At 48.7% G+C, this 18303-nt stretch overlaps 1 protein-coding gene across 2 annotated transcripts; it reads right to left on the reverse strand.

The window, feature by feature from the left end:
* Positions 1-512: 512 nt before the first annotated feature.
* kifc3 (kinesin family member C3) lies at positions 513-17186 on the reverse strand. Of its 2 annotated transcripts, none has more exons than XM_088333354.1 (18): positions 17018-17186; positions 13399-13523; positions 12964-13058; positions 12862-12909; positions 12529-12783; positions 11909-12067; positions 9918-10065; positions 9701-9831; positions 9503-9614; positions 8784-8947; positions 8581-8685; positions 7388-7518; positions 7195-7318; positions 5142-5271; positions 4839-5068; positions 3743-3895; positions 1984-2155; positions 513-753 (listed from the first exon to the last, which is right to left on the reverse strand). In XM_088333354.1, exons 2-18 carry the CDS (start codon positions 13478-13480, stop codon positions 728-730), a joined length of 2265 nt encoding a protein of 754 aa, XP_088189480.1. In that variant the 5' UTR covers positions 13481-13523; positions 17018-17186; the 3' UTR covers positions 513-727. The 2 variants fall into 2 exon arrangements, with proteins under 2 accessions (XP_088189480.1, XP_088189481.1); XM_088333355.1 differs by lacking the exon at positions 17018-17186 and adding an exon at positions 15794-15955.
* Positions 17187-18303: the final 1117 nt, after the last annotated feature.

The raw sequence follows: 18303 nt of genomic DNA on the forward strand, positions 1-18303 counted from the left end.
ATTTTTTCCGGTATTTCCGCGATACAATTTTTTGTATTACAAAAGTGTATTTTCAAAAAAAATACTTTATTTGATATTCGGTCGGCAAAATAAAGCCATTTCTGGAAAATGCGAGTAGGCCAGCCAGGAAATGACCTCTTTTCCCACATTTCTAAAAGGCTCCAATAAACAATGGCGCACAGACAAAAGAAAGGGCGCAACAATTTAAGACTTTTGTTCCATACTCACAGTGCCCGTGGAACGTCGACCCGTTTAGGAACCCTTTTTGTCCTTCTGTCTTTTTCTCTCTTTTGCTATTGTGTTCCTTTTTTCTTGTACTTTCCTTTCATTTTTCTTTTTTTAGGGTCGTTTTGTAGTCATACTTTTGCGTGATAGTTTTAATCTAGCGATATTCGTGCCGTGTTTCTTGAGCGTTATTGTAATATCACCGTCGTCGTTTAGTACGGTATAACTGCGGTCGTATTTTGTAGTACGTCTGCGGTCATTTTTTTTATAGAAAGAAAGCGACATCATTAAGCTTTTTAGCGTCCACTTTTATTAGAAACGACATTGAAAAAGGCCCAAAATGTCAGGCCGTCATACGGCGGAGGCATCCTTCATCGAGCGCTCTTCCCATCGGTCGGCCGGGGCCGGAGGAGCGTCGGCGTCGCCTGAAAAACTTCAGTCTAAAATCGGGGGAATGACGGAAAAGTGTAAAAACAAAAAAATGGAAAGACTCGGCTCGGCCTCACGACGTCGTCGTTTTCCGTCGTCCTGAGGGGAAGGAGACAATTTGTTCCGTTACCGCGGCAACAGACAACGACAACAACATGGCAAAAAGAACACCCCTTACGTCTACGTCGCAATCCGGCACTATTCTCTACAGCAGGGGCGGGCAAACTATTGGAGTGGCGAGTACATTCCAAGATCAAGTTTTCCTCCTTTGCATTTATGAAAGTGTCGTGAAATGTTACACTTCTTTTTGTACTGGTTTCAAAATGGATGACTTTCATCAAAGTGCTTTTGAAACACTCGTCGTTGAAACAAAATTGTATGCGAGGTCCCCGTATTTAAAATTTTATTTGATATTTAGGTTTGTCATACTTATTTCTGTCCTATTATTGTAGTACCATTTCGCTAGTAGTTTTCCTGTATTTTTTGTAGCAATGTTGTAGATCATTTTGACAGTATTTGTGTACTATTTCTGCAGTATTATTGTTGATGGATTTCCGTAGGATCTTTGTAATATTTCCGTGGTATTATTTTTAGAGTATCATTGTAATTATTTTCTAAGCATTTCTACAGTATTTCGTCGTATTTCCATAGTCCTGCACTATTTTATTATTAGTATTGTAGTTGTACTTTTGTTGTATTTTTATTATATTTTCGTAAAAATTTCGTAGTTCTTCCCACGGTATTTTCGTAGTATTATTGTAGTTGTATTTTTGTAGTATTTTTTTCAGTATTTCTGCAATATTTTATAATGAGCCTTATAGTTGTATTTTTCTAGTATTGGCATTGTATTTTTGTCTGTATTTTGTAGTACTTTTGTAGTATCTTTCTGTGATATTTTTGGAGCATTACTGTAGTTGTATTTTAACAGTAGTGCTGTTGTATTATCTTTGTAGTTTTAATGTAGTTGTATTTTTGGAGTATTTCTGTAGTAGTATTAGTGTCGTATTCCATTAATAGTATTTTTGTATAACGGTATTATTGTCTAAAAAAATTGAAGCAAAATCATATTTGAAGTCTGTTTTTAAACACTAAAGGTTTATGTTTCGTATTTTTTGTAGCGGACACGCAAAAGGAAAATGGGGACGGAAACATTTATTAGTAATACTTTATCTACGATAAAAAATATTGTCATATGTCGAATGTGGCCCACGTGCCCTAGTTTGCCTAGCCCCTAGATTAGGTCACGCGAGTCGCTCCAAGAGCGACGGGCCCCGCCCACCAGCGGCAAGCGCAAGCCCCGATCGGACGGGGCACTTTTCGGCAACGTACCTGAGGAAAGTTGCGTCGCGCCGGATTTGCGTTGGGAGGGGGCGGAGTTTAAGGAGGTTCTGGAGGCGGAGTTGAGGGAGGCAGCGTTTAAGGAGGCGGAGTTGAGGGAGGAGCCGGCGCTGCTGCTGCGAGATAAGGGGTGGGGCCCCGGCGTGGAGGGAGGAGAGTCCATCTGCGCAGACATAAGCATCCACGGGATTAGGCCCCGCCCTCATTTTGAAGGCCAATCGGAGCTAGCCACGAGGAAGTTTGCCAGTTCCCAGATAAAACCGATAAGAATATCTAAGAGTAAGCCGCGTTCCTATTGGACTCTGTATGCCGGTGTTTGTATTTATTATTATTCAGCCAGTATCAACATGATATCTACCGGAAATCATTTTGTCACGCGAAGCTATCGACGTGACGCGTCGCCTTCGATCGGCGCCGGGTTTTTAGACCCGACTGCTGTGTTGGGAGTCATTAGGTGAGCAAACCCCCCAATTCCAACCCTTAATGCCGAGCGCCAAGCAGGGAGGCAACGGGTACCAATGTTGTAAGTCTTAGGTATGACTCGGCCGAGGCTCGAACCGGCGACCTCCCGGTCTCGGAGCGGGCGCCCTACCATCTAGGCTACCGAGCTGGTTCGGTTTGATCGGCTGAGGACACGGGTGTCAAATATACGAGAAGGGTTTTATTCGGGTCCCTCGAGAAAAATGAGCTGCAGCTCGAAAGACGTCCACTCACAAAGCAACTGGATCTATATTACTTTCTCCCTCTCTCTTTTTCTTTCGCTCTCTTTTCACTCTTTCTTTTTCTCTCGCTCTTTTGAAATGAAATGATCAGCATTTATACATAGTGCTTTTCAAGTCAATGACTTCCCAAAGCGCTTTACAGTGTGCTTCACATTTCCCAATAGCGGCCTTGCAGCCATGTAAGGCGCTAACCTGCTTATTGGGGGTATCGGGGGTTCAGTGTCTTACCCAGGGACACTTCGACATGTAACACGGACGAGCCGAGATTCGAACAGGGATCCTTTGATCCCAAGGCGAGCGCTCTACCGCCTGAGCTACTGCCGCCCCCTTTTCTCCTCTCTCCATCTCTTGCTTTCCTTTATCTACTAGTCCAGCCCTCGTGAGTGTTATCGTTCTACCATGTGGCCCCCACTGCGGCTCCGACGAGTCGGAGACCCCTGGCTTCAGGCAGCAAAGGGGAACATTTATGGCCTGCCGGGCCGCATTGGCTAAAAAACATTGCGTTTAGGAATATAAATATATATTTACGCAGGTATCTACATGTTATATTTCTTTTGAAACATTCATTTCATCAAATGAGTATTGAAACGCCCACAATTGAAGCCAAAAAGTGTGTTGGGTCCCTGTTTTAATCCCTACATTTCATATTTAGTTGTATTTTCCCTGTATGTTTTGGTGTTTCTGTATCGGATTAGAGCGGAACTAGGACTCTGATTTTGACACTTTTTATAAGTAAGAAAGACAATCCAGCGGTTTAAAGCTCAGAAAATAAGCTGTTTTAAACCATGATCATGCTTTTAATTTCGAGATATTATAATATCAATTTTGAATCGTTGAATTTCTATTTCACCGATTGTTGTCAAGACCCGTGTCATTTCACCGCATGTTTCGGTTTTACTCCGTCTTGGATTCGAGAGGAGCTTGGACGCTAATCACGACTCTAGTATTATTGCGCTTTTGATTTGAAGAATCGAAATCGAGATCGTGAATCGCAACGGTTTGAGAGCATCCGAGAATAGAATCCTGACCTCCAAGCTTTGGCGCGTGGGCGAGGACGAATCGGAGCGGCTGTCCGGCCTCCTGGAGGCGGAGTTTGAGGCGTTGAGTTCCACGCTGCGAACCCGCTGCGCAAACTTCAGCGAACACAGCGACTCGCTGGCGTCGACAGACAGCGGGGAAACCTGAAACCGGCAGGAAAGAGTCGGTCACTCGGGGGCCGAGTCGCCCAGTGAGGCGTCGAGTCGGCCGCTCGGGCGGAGAGTAAGCCATACGGTCGGTCGGTGAGTCGGCCGGTTGCGGTAAGGTGAGCGAGTCGGTCAGTGCGCAAACGAGTCAGGGAAAGAGTCAGTCAGTGAATGAGTAGGGGAGTGAGTGTTAGAGAGTGAGTCAGAGAGTGAATGGGTAGTTGAGTCAGTCAGTCAGGCCTAGAGTAGGTCATAAAGTCCCAGAGTGAGTCACTAGTTCATCAGTGATCGATTAACTCAGTCAGTTAGCGAGCATGTCAGCCAAAGAGTCAGTGAGTAGGCGAGTAAGGGAGTGAGTTGGAAAGTAAGTCTGTGAGTGAGAGAGTACTCAGGTGAGTAAGTCACTGAGTGAGTCAGTAGTCTGGTAAGTGAGTAGGTCATTGATTCACTGAGTGAGTCAGTAGTTTGTTAAGTCAGCGAGCGAGTCAGTCAGAAAATGAGTCGGGGAGGTAGTTAGTTGGTGCGTCAGTCAGTGAGTAAATAAATGAGTCACTGATTTAATAGTTCAGTCATTAAGTAGGTGGGTCGGTAAGTATGTAAGTGAGTGAGTGAGTCATTAGGTAAGTCTGTGAGTTAGCCAGTGGGTAGGTCAGTAGGCGAATCAGCGGGTGAGTGAGAGAATCTGTCATTGGGTGAGTCGCACGGTGAATCGGTGAGTCAGTCGGACACAGAGTCTGTCGGAGAGTAAACGAGTCCGTAAGAGAGTCAGTGACTGTCTCGCTCACTAGCTCATTGAGTTGCCGGGTGAGACACCGTGCAAGTCACCGGGTGAGTCGGTGGGAGGGTGAGTCAGTCAGTCAGTCTGAGATTTAGTGGGCGAGTGTCAGTGAGTCCGCCGCCGGGAGGCAGTGACTGCCAGGGAGCAGAGGCTCCGGCTCACCTGCACCATCATGAGCGTCTTGCTGTCCCCCCTCAGGCTGTCCTGCAGCAGGAAGGTGAGTCTGGAGTTCCTGAAGGGCACGTGAGCCCGTTTGCGGCGCAAGGCGTCCATCACGTCGCCCAACGCCGCCAACGACTTGTTGATGTGGGCCGCCTCGCGGAGGCGACCGCCCTGAGCGCCCGAACGCCCCACTCGTTCCGAGCCCGCCAGGTCCACCAGGTTGAGTTTACCTGGGGGGGAGGTCACCCAAAAACAGTCAGGAGGCGCCACGGCGGCGGCGCGCCCCATTAACGGCGGCGTCACCTTGCGTGCGACTTCCCGTGGTGGCGTTGAGTCCGGCCACGCTGACCATGAGCAAAGCGTGAGAACGGGAACTGCGCTGGTTAAGGTCGGTGCACGCCGTGGCCCGGCTGGCTCGTCCCGCCTCCAGGACCTGCGGGCGATTGCGATTTACGAGGTCATCACCGGCCAATCGTCACCCGGTCTCGGTCGGTCTATCTCAGAGGCGGGTTACCATTTGGAACAATTTAAAGCAAATTCATATATTAGGTCCCCGTTTTAAGCTCCTAATTTGTTGTTAGTATTACTGTAGTTGCATTTGTATAGTTATTAAGTAGTATTTCCACTTTAGTATGACCGTCGTTGTAATTTTGTCGTAAAATTTCCGAAGTATTATTTTTGTAGTATTTGTATCCTAATATTACCGTCATATTTTTGTATTATAGGATTACTATAGTGGTCTTTTTTAGCATTGCTGTAGTATCTATGTAGTATTTTCAGGTAGGGCGATCGTCTTGGGACCTCGAGGTCGCAGGTTCCTCCCAGTTAAGGCGGTCCAGTTACCAGTTTAGTATTTTTGTAACATTACTGTCGTTGTATTTTTCTAGTATTTCTGTTGTAATATTTTCCAAGTAGTATTTCCATAATATTTTTCAATTTCAAGAGTGAAGGCAAAATGATGTATGAGGTCCCTGTTTTAAGCACCAAATGTGATATTTATCCATCCATCGCTTATCCTCAGTAGGGTCGCGGGGATGCCGGAGCCCATCCCAGCTATCATCGGGGAGTGGGCAGGGGACACCCTTAACTGCTTGCCAGCCGGTCGCAGGGCACACAGAGACAGACAACTCACTAGCTCATTCACACCTAGGGACAATTTGGACCGGCTAATGAACCTGACACGCATGTTTTTTGGAATGCGGGAGGAAACCCGGAGCGCCCGGAGGAAACCCACACAAGCACGGGGAGAACATGCAAACTCCACACAGGAAGGTTTGATAAGTGATATTTAGTTGTGTAGTATTTTTGTAGTATTCCCTGTAAGAGTGTTTTTGTTTAAATCTCACAAATGAAAAATAGGGGAAAAGTTGGCACCCAAAAATATTTGAATGAGTCGTACTTAATTTACTATTTTATATATATTCGTTCTATTTTGTCCATGTTTGTTTGGCGAGCCAGATGAAAAGGCCAGTTGGACCGCACGTGGCCCCCGAGCGGCAGTTTGCCCGCGACTGGCTGCAACAATTCGTCGGCATTGACAAAAGGGAGAGAAGAAGCGAACAATGAATTCCGCAGGTTTTTTTTCCAACAGAGTGAGGCGTCTGTACACGGATACGATCTCTGCTGAGCGTCCCTCGTGCGTCATAGTGTCTGTGTCTCAAATGCTATTAGCGTGTGTCAGAGTCAAACGGACAGAAAGACAAATACAAAATTCGACTACGCGCCGAGGAACGCAAGCATCGATTGTTGAAAATGATCAATTCCAATCGATCAGGAAGAGATCGCCGATGGGTTGTATAACATGCTTTGAGTCACCATGTATGTAAAAAGGATACAAATAAGAGTGTCGCGCCATTTCATTCGCCTGGATTTTATCGTTTTATATTATAGAACATTCGGGGATTTTGTGCATTATTGTTCTATCCGTTTGAAACTTCAATGTTTGAATAAAGAGGAAGAAATGTCTCACAGCATCCCGATTCATCCATAAATGGAAATAATAAGCGAGCGATACGCCGATGACGCGGCCCCAAAGTAGGGTTTTAAGGCCTTCGTAGGGTTTCCGGCTCAGGCTTGGAACGACGGTTTTAAATCGCTTCTGGTGTTTCCGGCAGGGGTTTCCACACGATTTTGGACCATTTCCGAGCACTTGGCCCAAAATGTCAGTCATTTTCATTTCTTAACACAACATTAAAAGGGAAGCATTTTCAAGGGGACCCGACTGATGGTTCCATTAGTCTGTGACTGCTTGTGACAATCAAAATAGCTACTAAACAACCAAAATAGCCCTACGATCCATCCATCATTTTTTTTCTAACTTGTGGAGAAGCGGAAATGACATCTCGGCGCGCCGTACCTGGTTGACATCCTCCACGTTGCGAACGGCCACTCGGGTCAGGCCGGGAACGTAAAGCTGGCCGCTCCCGTCGGGGTTCATCTTAATGTCCAGCTTGTCTGACGGACGCTCGCCCAGAAGGTCCCTGGAGGCGGAGCTTCGGTGAGCGGCGGCGGCCGTCTGCCCGCAATGGGCCCGCCACGGAGGCACTCACCTGAGGGTCTCGTTGTAGATCTCCAGCATGCTGACGCAGATGTGGAACTCCCACTCGGGAATTTTGTCGCAGACGCGAGAAAACAGAAGGCGCAGTGCTCGTTGGTTCAGGCCGGGGTCCGAGGACGCGCCCTGTTCGGGGCACGGGACTCTAGTGGCGTCGGCAGACTTGAGCATCTCCGCGAGCCGGCTCCCGTTTCGGATAGTGACGCATCGTGCCGTACGGAAAGGCGCGACGAGCCGGCTATTTGAGGGAATAATGGCTCTCTTCTAGCGACGCCTTTTTTACCGACGGCACGGCTCGATAAAATGAGTCTTTGAAGGGAGGAGCGGGAGCCGGCTCCCGTTCGAGATTGGGACGCGCGGTCGGCGAACGGAACGGCGCGATGAGTCAGCTCTCTGGAAAACGTCTCTCCGCCGATCAGGGGGCCGGCTCCCTTCTAGCGACGCCTTATTCGCAAACAACAGAGCTCTTTGACCTGGCAATTAAAGCGAAGGACAGGAACCGGCTCCCCACCGTTCAGACACTGGCTCCCTTCAAGTGAGCGACGTGTCGTCGGCAGTCAAAACAGCTCTGTGAGCAAAGTCTTTAGAAGTGAAGGAAAGGAACCGGATCCTATACGAGATAGTGATGCGGGGTTTGCAAATGTAGTGACTCTTAAGGGTCAACCGCAAGAGACGGCTCTTTTATAAGAGCCAAACCAAAAGTTATTGTGATCTTTTTTTTTTTTAATTGAATAATTGATTTTGTGCATAATATGAATTATTATAGGTAATATATCGGTTAAACAAACAAACAAATATAGAAAAAGATGCTGTGGAGCAGGCAGAGCAGACTCTTTTTATCGAGTCGAGCCAAAAGAGACGCTTCTTGAAAAAAAAAAAAAAAAAAAAACGCTGGAACTCCTGTCACCACGCCACAGGCATCTGAGAAGTGTTCGCTCGAATCTGAAGAGCCGTTTGCGATTCGAAAGAGCAGACTCTTTTTCTTTTCCTGAGTCACTAGGTGAGAAACCCCTCCCCCCTTATCACCGAAAGCATAGCAGGGAGGCGACGAGTACCGATTTCGTATGTTTTAGGTAAGGCTCGAACCTGTGACCTCCCGGTCCCGGGGCTGGCGCCCGAGCCTAACGCCGGTCAAGGGCCGACCCTTTTTCAGTGAATCGAGCCAAAAGAGCCGGCGGATGAACTGACCTCCATGGTGTAGGTCTTCCCCGATCCGGTCTGCCCGTAAGCAAAGATGCAAACGTGGAAGCCGTCCAGACAGGAAGTGACCAGCGCCTCCACTTCCTCAAAGACCTGCCGACCGAAAAAGACGTCACGGGGCGGCGGAGCCGGCGAGACGGTTTTGGCTCCGGCTAGCGTATTTCGCCGCTAGCTAGCGGGTCGGCGCGCACCTCCTCCTGCGTGGCCCCGGGCCCGAAGACTCGGTCCAGCTCAAAGGTGGCGACCTTGCCTTTGTCGCTCAAATACAAGATGGCGTCGTCGTCCGGGTCCAAGGTCACGATGCTGGCCGACGTCCCCTCGGCGGGACGGACCCGGCAAAACACCCGGATGTTTCCTGGCGGGCGAGACAGTTGGTCACTGAGTCAGCGAGTCAGTCTATCTCACAATTTAACATTTATCCGTCCACCTTCTAAGCGACCATGCGACGACTGACTCGGTCACTGACTGATTCACTGACGACCCATTCGTGGATTTTCTCGCTGTTAACTCTGTGACACAATCACTGACTCACCGGGTCACTCGATGATTGACTCGATCACTCAATCACTAACTGACTGACTGACTTATTCACTTACTAATTCTTACTTACTGATACCATCACTGACTCAATCAATGACTGACTGACTGACTGACCTACTGACTCACTCACTCACTGACTGAATGGTCGATGACCGACTCTCTGACTGCCTCACTCACTCACTCACAATCTGACTCACCAACTTACTGATAGACTTAATGCTCGAGTTGCCAACCGACTGAATTGATCACCGACTCACTCATCGATTCACTGACCGACCGGACGAGCAACCGGACGAGCGACCGGACGAGCGACCGGACGAGCGACCGGACGAGCGACCGGACGAGCATTTTGAATTTGTAGTCACGCCACCTTTGAGTTGGACCAGCCGGTTGTGGATCTTCTTCCTGAGGTTCATCTCCCGTTTGTATTTGTCCATCAGCCTCAGGTTGGTGGCGCTCACCTCGTCAATCAGCTGACAGATCTGCGGGAGGCGAGAGAAGAAGGGGGCGGGGCCTCAGACAGCGAGCCAGGGAGTCCCGGACAGAGCAAAACGGGGGGGATACGGACCTGGCGTTTGGCGTCTCGTACGGCGCGCTCCAGCATGTCAGGGAAGTTGTACACTTGCCTCTTCAGAGCGTTGTAATCGGCGGTGAGGGTCCGCAGCGCCGGATGGAGACCCGCCAGCTTGCCGCGTACGCCTGCGGAGGCCGACCGGACGGTCAGCCGGCCCCCTGGAGCCCCGCCCTGCTTGTCCGAGCCCCGCCCGTCCCAGCCCCGCCCCTACCTGCCAGGTTGTCGTGCACCGCCTTCATCTGAGCCTCGGCCCGCACGAAAGCTTCTCGGACTTCCCGATCTTTTTCCTCCCTCAGTCGGGAAAACTCGGCGTCCCACCGCCGCCGAGCGCCGTCCAGCTCGCCCTCGTACACGGACGCCTAAAAGTGGGCGGGACAGACGCCGTGAAGATGACCTCCTTGATTCATCCCGGTCATTTCATCATGCGTTTTGTGTTGTGGTAAATACACTTGCATTTGTAGAATAGATTTGCATACATGTAGAAATGTAGAATAGACGTGCATACATGTAGAAATTTAGAAAGACTTGCTTACAGTTGTGGGAAAAGGTCGGGTAGACATCCTTGAAGATACTCTTGGCAGACGATTAAGTTTCCTTGAAGATAGCGTGCAAGGGACGGGACGCTCTGAACTTGATACGTGATACAGGACCGCCTTTTGGGGTGTAATCGAAGCTTAATCGTCTGCCAAGAGTATCTTCAAGGATGTCTACCCGACCTTTTCCCACAACTGTAAGCAAGTCTTTCTAAATTTCTACATGTATGCACGTCTATTCTACATTTCTACATGTATGCAAATCTATTCTACAAATGCAAGTGTATTTACCACAACATTTGTTGCCTATTTTTCACACAGTCGACATTTCACTCTTAGACTTATTCTTTTGCATATTCGGTCGCGTATATCGTCTCATATTTGGTTGCATGATTCGTCACTTATTTCGTCACATACGGTGCTGCCTCAACTCACGAATTGAATCGGTTCTGGGAGTAGCTTTGTAACATGAAACATTTGTAAGAAGAAACCGTTTTTCGATGTAAATGCGCTCATCCGTTCCCAACGCAGCAAAAGTTTTTTTTTAATCATTTATAAAAAGCTCATCAGAACATGAAAGAAATACAGGTTCAAACGAGATGACTGCACAATTAACATAAAACGAGTACAAAGTACAAAAAAAATAAGTCGAGGTCCTCATAAACGCTTACGCTTTAATCTCGCGCTTTCGAAGCGCTCGCGTTTTGGGTGAAGCGCTCGTATATGCTTGAAGTAGTTGCCGTGTTTCTCTGCAGTCTGACATGAAGAAAACTAAACGCGTCCGCTTAAAAGTGAAAGACGAGCACCGTATTGTCTAACGCGAACGAAAACCGTTGCCGAATGAGCGCAGCCAGATCCTGGACAAACATGGCGGCGACGACCAAGTATGTACTCCGCTATAGAAATAATAAATATATTCATTTATCTATTAACTTTAAGCGGGGACACACAGAGAATGCTGGGATTCAGGCGTACTCACCGGGTTGCCGGGTAGAACTCCGCCGGCGCGTACTGTACTGGATTTTTGCCTTTGTATCCCGAAAGGCCTTTCTAAATAGAGGTGGTATTGATCCCTTTGGCTACTTTTCAAGCTGAAACTTGTGAATGTAGAGGTACCGCTGGATTCGGCACTTATTTTGAAGTGCATCTCGTCACTTATTTTGTTGTGTCCCTTCTCGAGTATTTTGTCGCATATCATGTTGCATATTTTGAAATCTAAACGTCCGTCCCGTTTTTGGACACGTATCTCGTCGCGTATTCACCGCTACGTTTCGTCATTTGGACATGTATTTTGTAGCGCGTTTTGTCGCAGCTCTCTTCCTGAAATTTGTCCAGACGGTTGTTTGTTTTGTCAAAACGATCGTATATTATCGCGGCGGTCGTTCAGGGGGTAAAGCGGTCGTCTCGGGACCGAGAGGCGGCGGGTTCGGTCCCAGAGTTAAATGCGGAAGTGTCCGTCGAAAGCTAACGGGGTGTGTGCGTGAATGTGCAAAGTGTGAAGTACATCGTGAAGCGGTCTTGAGTGACCGATGGACAGATGCAGCTCGTTGACCCTATGTTGTTTCCTCAATGATTTATCAGTCCTTTATTTTGTGGTGGATTGAGCTCGGAAGGATCTCGCGTACTGTGCCATTTCTAAAAAAACACGCCACGGTCCGGCGTAGGTTACCTGCGTCCTGAGTTGCGCGCAGGTCCTCTGCGCCTGTTGCAATTGACTTTGCATTTCCCTCAGCAGGTGGCGCTGCATGCAAACTTGCTCCTGAAGCAAAGAGTTTTGAACCTGCAGCCAAGATTCGCCGTCCTCCGCCGCTTCCGCCGCCTCCTCCGCCTGATAAAGACAATCGAGAAATAAACCAGTGCCGATGAAATCCGTTCGTTTCTTTCTCGGAGCGGAGTCCCGTTTATCGGTTCGGCCCTCCGTCGCGAGAAGTCTCAAATGGCGGAACGGACGACGGTGACACGAGCGGACCGTTTGGTCACATATTTGGCCGGGTACTCGGTCCTCGACTTTGTACTTTGTAAATGTTGTCATGTACTTTGTCTACGGCGTCGTCGAGTCGAATATTTTGCGATTCAAAATAGAGCGGGAAAAAAATCCAAATACAAGACAAGGTCCATAAACTTAGCCCACAAAACACACAAGTAAAAATAGAATGGATATCGTATTTTTCGCTAGGACGCGTCGCTTTTTTTCGGCGGCGTCCGTTTGTAGCGACCGATTCGGTTTCTTCGCGTGGTCTCGGCAGCGCCCTCTGCCGTCGGCCAGCACGTGGCATTTTCTGCCCGTACCCGATGGGACGACGGCGGTCCCGGATCGGCTCCGGCGAGGTCGGTGGGGGAAGCGGTCCGCCCGGCGGGCCGCCACTCCGCCTCCGCCGGGTGGCGCTCTCGCCGCCGGCGGACGTCCACGGGCTCCCTCCGCGGAGACTCCGCCTCCTGCGGCGTCGGGCCCGCCTCCCGGACGCTATCCGAGGCCAGCCTTCGCTTTAGGTTCCGGTTCTCCAGCTCCAGCTGCTCCAAACGCTTCTCCAGGTCCGTCGCCCCCTGCGGGTCGGGCGCGCCGGTCAACATCGAGGTTTGCCAAAGAAGACGGCGGGATGGGAGGAGGGGGGGTCGTCTCACCTGTCCCGAGCCCGCCAGGCCCGCTAGCTTCTTTTCGGCTTCCTCCACCTGCGTTAGCGCCGGGTTAGCGCTCTGGGCTGGTGGAGGTCTTTAGCGTCTTACCTGGAGCAATGGCGGCTGGAGGAAGGCGGGGCTCGGCAGAGACAGGAAGGAGGCCTCCTCCTCCGCGTCGCTCATCAAGAAGTCCAACGAGCTCGCTGCCGACAAACAAACGTGACGATGAGAATCGACGTTGGGGAGGAGTGGATGGATATAGAGATAGACGGAAAGAAAATTAGAAGAAAGAGAAGGACGGATAGAGAGAGTGTGAAGGAGAGCAAGAGAGAGAAAGAGTGGGAGACACAGCAGAGCTAGAAAGACAAAGAGGGAGAAATACAAAGATATAGAAAGTAATAGAGAGATAGAACAAGATGTAAAAATGCATAAATAGAGAGAGAGCAATGGAAAGAGAGAGCGAGAGCGAGAGCGAGAGCGAGAGCGAGAGCGAGAGAGAGAGAGAGAGAGCTTGTCTCCCTGATGGGCGCACACTTGACTCACCGTCCAATGAGGCGTCGTTGTTCCAGAGGTGGTGCAGAGAGGGGGCGTGGCCAAGGTCCCACGTCTTTCTGGACCCCAGCATGACCCCCAGGAATTGGCCGCACCCTCAAGCGATTGGACGCCGCCTACACCGATTCAAACGTCGATTAGATCGTGGTGTCTGAACACGCGGCCGGCGGGCCCGATCCGGCCCGCCGAGGGGGTCGGAACCGGACCGCCGGACCGGGCCGATCGAAGCGCAATAGAAAAATGAGATGCGGCTTTGAATGGCGCCACTTGATGGCGCCACAGCCAATCGGCACTCCCAAAGCGGCGGCGGCTGGCGATGGCTCGCTCTCTCTCAAATCTACTCGTCCGACCCTCATGAGAGTCTTTTTCTGACACGTGATCTAAAAGGAGCGGGACATCCCTGGAATCGAGCATATGGACAGGCCTCGGTGGCATCGGGACAAAAACTTGGTTTATTTCAATTACTCAATCTATCTACAGCAGGGGTGGGCAAACCTGGGGCCACACGCGGCACGGTAGGCTTTTTCATTCGGTTCGCCGAACCGAAAACGGTCAAAATATCACGAGGATCCATAAAAAAACAGTAAACAAAGTACGACTACTAGTACTACTGCTTTTTCCCCATTGTACATCTGTGTGTATACAGCAAAAATAGACTACAGAAATACTACAAAACTAAATACCAGATTTAAACAGGGACCTGTTTTTTTGTTTATTCTGAATAGAAATACTCCCAAAAAATACCACAAAAATGAAACCGATACGAAAATTCGACTGTAGAGAAACTCTCAGACAGAAAATAATAATGTGGAAAAATGACACCAAAAATACAACGACAGTAATAAAAAAATAGGAAAATACTACCAAGATACGACAAAAATGTGACTGCAGAAAAAGGCAAAACAACTCGAGTAGAAGTACAAAACGGATAATGAAACGTAGAACTTCAAACGGGAAGCCGATATACGATTTTGCTTCCGTTGTGAAGACGGGATGAAAACAACGGCTTTCAAGACAATGATAAAGAAATACAAGCTGAAGTCGTCTGACAAAACGTGGCGGGTCTTTAAGCTTGGGCCCGCGGGCCAAATACTGGAAGCCAACGGCAACTCCAAATAGTGGCCCGGCCCGGATCTACAGGGTTCCTACATCTGTTTCGTGGCCAAACTTAAGCACTTTCCTAACGACTCCCAAAAGACAATTTTCCAAAGAATATCTCCTTTATTCGTATATTGTCGATCATCATTAAAGATGAATTGCCCTTATTATTATCACAGATTCCATCGACATATTTAAAGGGACAGTGTACGTCATTTATCGCCTCCCGGCGGTACCAGAAAAACAACATTGTATTGAGTACTAGGCAAAAATACATAAATCATCAAATGAATGTTAATTTAGAAAAATATTCATCGGGTGGAAAATGTATATGACATTTCTATAGCGGAGTACATACTTGGTCGTCGCCGCCATGTTTGTCCAGGACCTGGCTGCGCTCATTCGGCAACGGTTTTCGTTCGCGTTAGACAATACGGTGCTCGTCTTTCACTTTTAAGCGGACGCGTTTCGTTTTCTTCATGTCAGACTGCAGAGAAACACGGCAACGACTTCAAGCATATACGAGCGCTTCACCCGAAACGCGAGCGCTTCGAAAGCGCGAGATTGAAGCGTAAGCGTTTATGAGGACCTCGAGCACCCGCACCAACCGTGTATCTATCTGAAAACCAAACTCCTTAATAAGTACCCGTTTGTGTCCGCGTTCGTATGCGACTTATAGGCTAGGAAACTTCCGAAGCCGTTACGGTGGCAATGTACACAGTTATACTTAAAGCTTCTGCGAGTGTCTTTAGCTAGGTTTTGTGTCGAGGCACCACTAATAAATGACAAGGAAATCCATAAACATCTGCTTCGGCGGTGTCCCGAACACCCTCCGATGGGCCAAAATTAAGCGCTCGACCGCTCCAAGCGGCCCGATCCGATCTCCTATCGAGCCGTTGTGTTCGTCTTACTCGATCGAATACGTTTGAGTCATTTTTGAAGGATTCGGAGACATAGAAATAACACGGTCGAGCGAGATGCCGTTTCATTTCTGTAGAGATGGAAATTTTTTGGGCTTTTTTGGCCGCTTTCTATTTTCTGCTTCCCCTTCGGGAACCCATTTAAGACTCGTGTCGTTTGGAGCCGGCCAGTTTTATTCGGGCTGCTCGCGAGCGTATGCTAACGCGAGCCACGGAAACGGCGCTTACGGAGATGCGCGAGGTTCCGCCCCTCCGAGACCAAATTTGGACGCGTGTCGGCGTTTTCAGGCGGCTGGCGAGCTCAAGACCGCACGCTAATGCTAACGTTTAGCCAAGAAAAGAGAGGCCGCCTGGTCCTTTGTCCTTACCCGCCGGCGGCCGTCTTAATCCCGGTCCCCCCCGAGCCTCCGCCAAAGGCGCCAAAACGTCAAGGGCGAGGACGTCCCCGATCCCGTCCGTTTCCCCGGCAACAGCCGAGCCGGAGCGACAGCCTTAGCCCCGCCCCCTTCCCTATCCAATAAATGATTCAAAGGACGGCCCCTCCCCCGATGCCGGACGGCGCTCAAGCTGAAGCCCGCGGGCTGCCGGGGGACCGCCGATGGTGAGATTGGGAAGAATTAGCCGTTGGAATCTAGGGGGCGCTGTGTCTGTCCCTTTTCCCTATTCTTTTGGATTTTATGGCACGCAAGGACTAGAGAGATAGATAGCCAGCTCTTTAAAGTCAACCAGAGAGTCCGTTCCCTGCATATCAAGGAGGGCTCGCTCTCTCTCTCTCTCTCTCTCTCCCCTTCTCCTGATCTCTCTGTTTTGCTTAATGTTCTCTCTTTATCTCTTTCCTTCCCCATCCCACTTATTCTAGCTTCCTTGCCTCTCTAAATCTCCTTTTAATCTATCTCTTTCAATCAATCTTTCTTTTGAATCTCTCCTCATCTATCTTTTATTTCTAGCTCTCTCTTTCCATCTATAAATTTTACTTTCTGATTTCTCTCCTTTCTCTAAAATCCCCTCTCTGTCGCTTTTTATTAATCTTTCTGTGTTTTTCTCTCTCGGTCTGTCCGTCTCTCTCTCTTCGTCCATCAGAGCTATTTTAAGGAGAGAGCGAGTGCCACACCCTCAGCCGCAAAATACGTTTTTCCAGATGTTGCATTAAGCGTGTTAGACAACATGACTTTCTGCTCGCTTCAACTCGGAGGGAGCGCATCGAAGGCCGATCCGATCTTTCCCGGGAGACGTTTTCACTCCACATTCTTTCCACGTTCGCGCTTCTTGTGGCTTTTCTTTCTTTTCCTCTTCTTTTTGGGGGTCATGGAACGCCACAGTGACGGTGGTGACGTCACCGCCCCGGCATGCTTTCGGCAGAGTCACGTGACCAAAAGCCACACCAAACAAAGACAGCTGTTTATCAAAGGAGACCGACGCACCCCCCCCGAACCCGGGTTTGGATTTGTCACCATGGAGACGCAGGCACGTGACCCTTTTGTGAGTGACGTGTGCAAAGCCCGACACCAACCGGGAAACTTCTGGAACGACAAGCTTTTCATCCCCAAAACGACGAAAAGCACAGCAAAACCTGCCTATTTTTCTTTTCTTACCTCGGTGAAGAAAGCGGCGTCAAGTGTCGGGTTCGTCCGTCGACCTGAAGAGGGGAGTTTGAGTGGTATTCTCGCCCGCGGCTGGAAAGAAAAAAAAACTAGCTTGGCGCCACTAAAACTTGCCACTTCCGGCAGCTTCCTGCCGTTGCCTTCACGGACCGTAGGAAAAACGCTGCGGCGAACACGTGATCTATCTTTTCACGCTGCACTAACGCAACCTTATCCAGCGAATTCGAATCGTGAACAAAACTTGAATTGGTTTAAGATCAGGTAATTGTGTGATTTTGTAACTGTAATCCTGTGTAGTCCTTTGAGACATTTTTGTGATTAAGGGCTATATAAATAAATTTGACTTGACTTGACTTCTAAGGGGAACAACATTGATTTGAATGAAAAGCAAAAATACATCACCAATTATAACAAAAACCTGTCTTTTTAAATTTCGTATTACTCCTCCCCCTTTTATCATCGTTTTTCTCTTCCACTTTCGGCGCAGTAGTTAGCGCGTGTGCGGCACAGTTCTAAGGTCTGTGTGGGTTCAAATCCAGCTACTGGACTTCCTGTGCGGAGTTTGTATGTTCTCCCCGTGCTTGCGTGGGTTTCCTCCGGGCGCTCCGGTTTCCTCCCACATTCCATAAACATGGGTGTCAGGTTGATTCGTTGGTCCAAATTGTCCCTAGAAGCGAATTGTCTGTCCCTGTGTGCCCTGCGCTTGGCTGGCAAGCGGTTGAAAGTGTCCCCCCTGTCCACTGCCCTAAGAAACCTGGGATGGGCTCCAGCACCCCCGCGATCCTACTGAGGATAAGCGGTGCAGCTAATGAGATAAGATGAGATTTTTCTCCCTTCTTTTTTCTTGGTGGTCGTTTTTCTCCTCATTGTTTTGTTTCTGTCCTTGTCCCTTTTTCTTAGCGCTTCCTCGCTTTTTGTCTTTCTTCATTTTGTTCTTGTTTTTATTCGTCTGTCCTTATTTACTCTTATCATGTTTCTTTTTACCTTTTTCTATTTTCTTTCTATTTTCATTTTCCTCTTTTTTTTCTCTTCTTTTTGAGTTCTTTCTGCTCTCCTACTTATTTATTGTTCCATAGAGTGACCGTTTTCTTCCTCCCCTTTTTCATAGTTTTCGGCATAAAGTAAAAAAAAATGTCGCTTTCCGGTCACTTTGAGTCTCGGCAGTTTGTAAATCTCCTCGTGCCTTGTGGCACTCTTTTTCGGTCACGTGACACAACAGACTGTTTGAAGATGACACACTGTCCCTTTAACTATCGCTGCGTTAAAAGTGAGGAAGC

Source organism: Urocampus carinirostris, chromosome 4 (genome assembly GCF_059441175.1).
Source record: "Urocampus carinirostris isolate Australia breed hairy pipefish chromosome 4, RoL_Ucar_1.0, whole genome shotgun sequence".
NCBI classification, from domain to species: Eukaryota; Metazoa; Chordata; class Actinopteri; order Syngnathiformes; family Syngnathidae; genus Urocampus; species Urocampus carinirostris.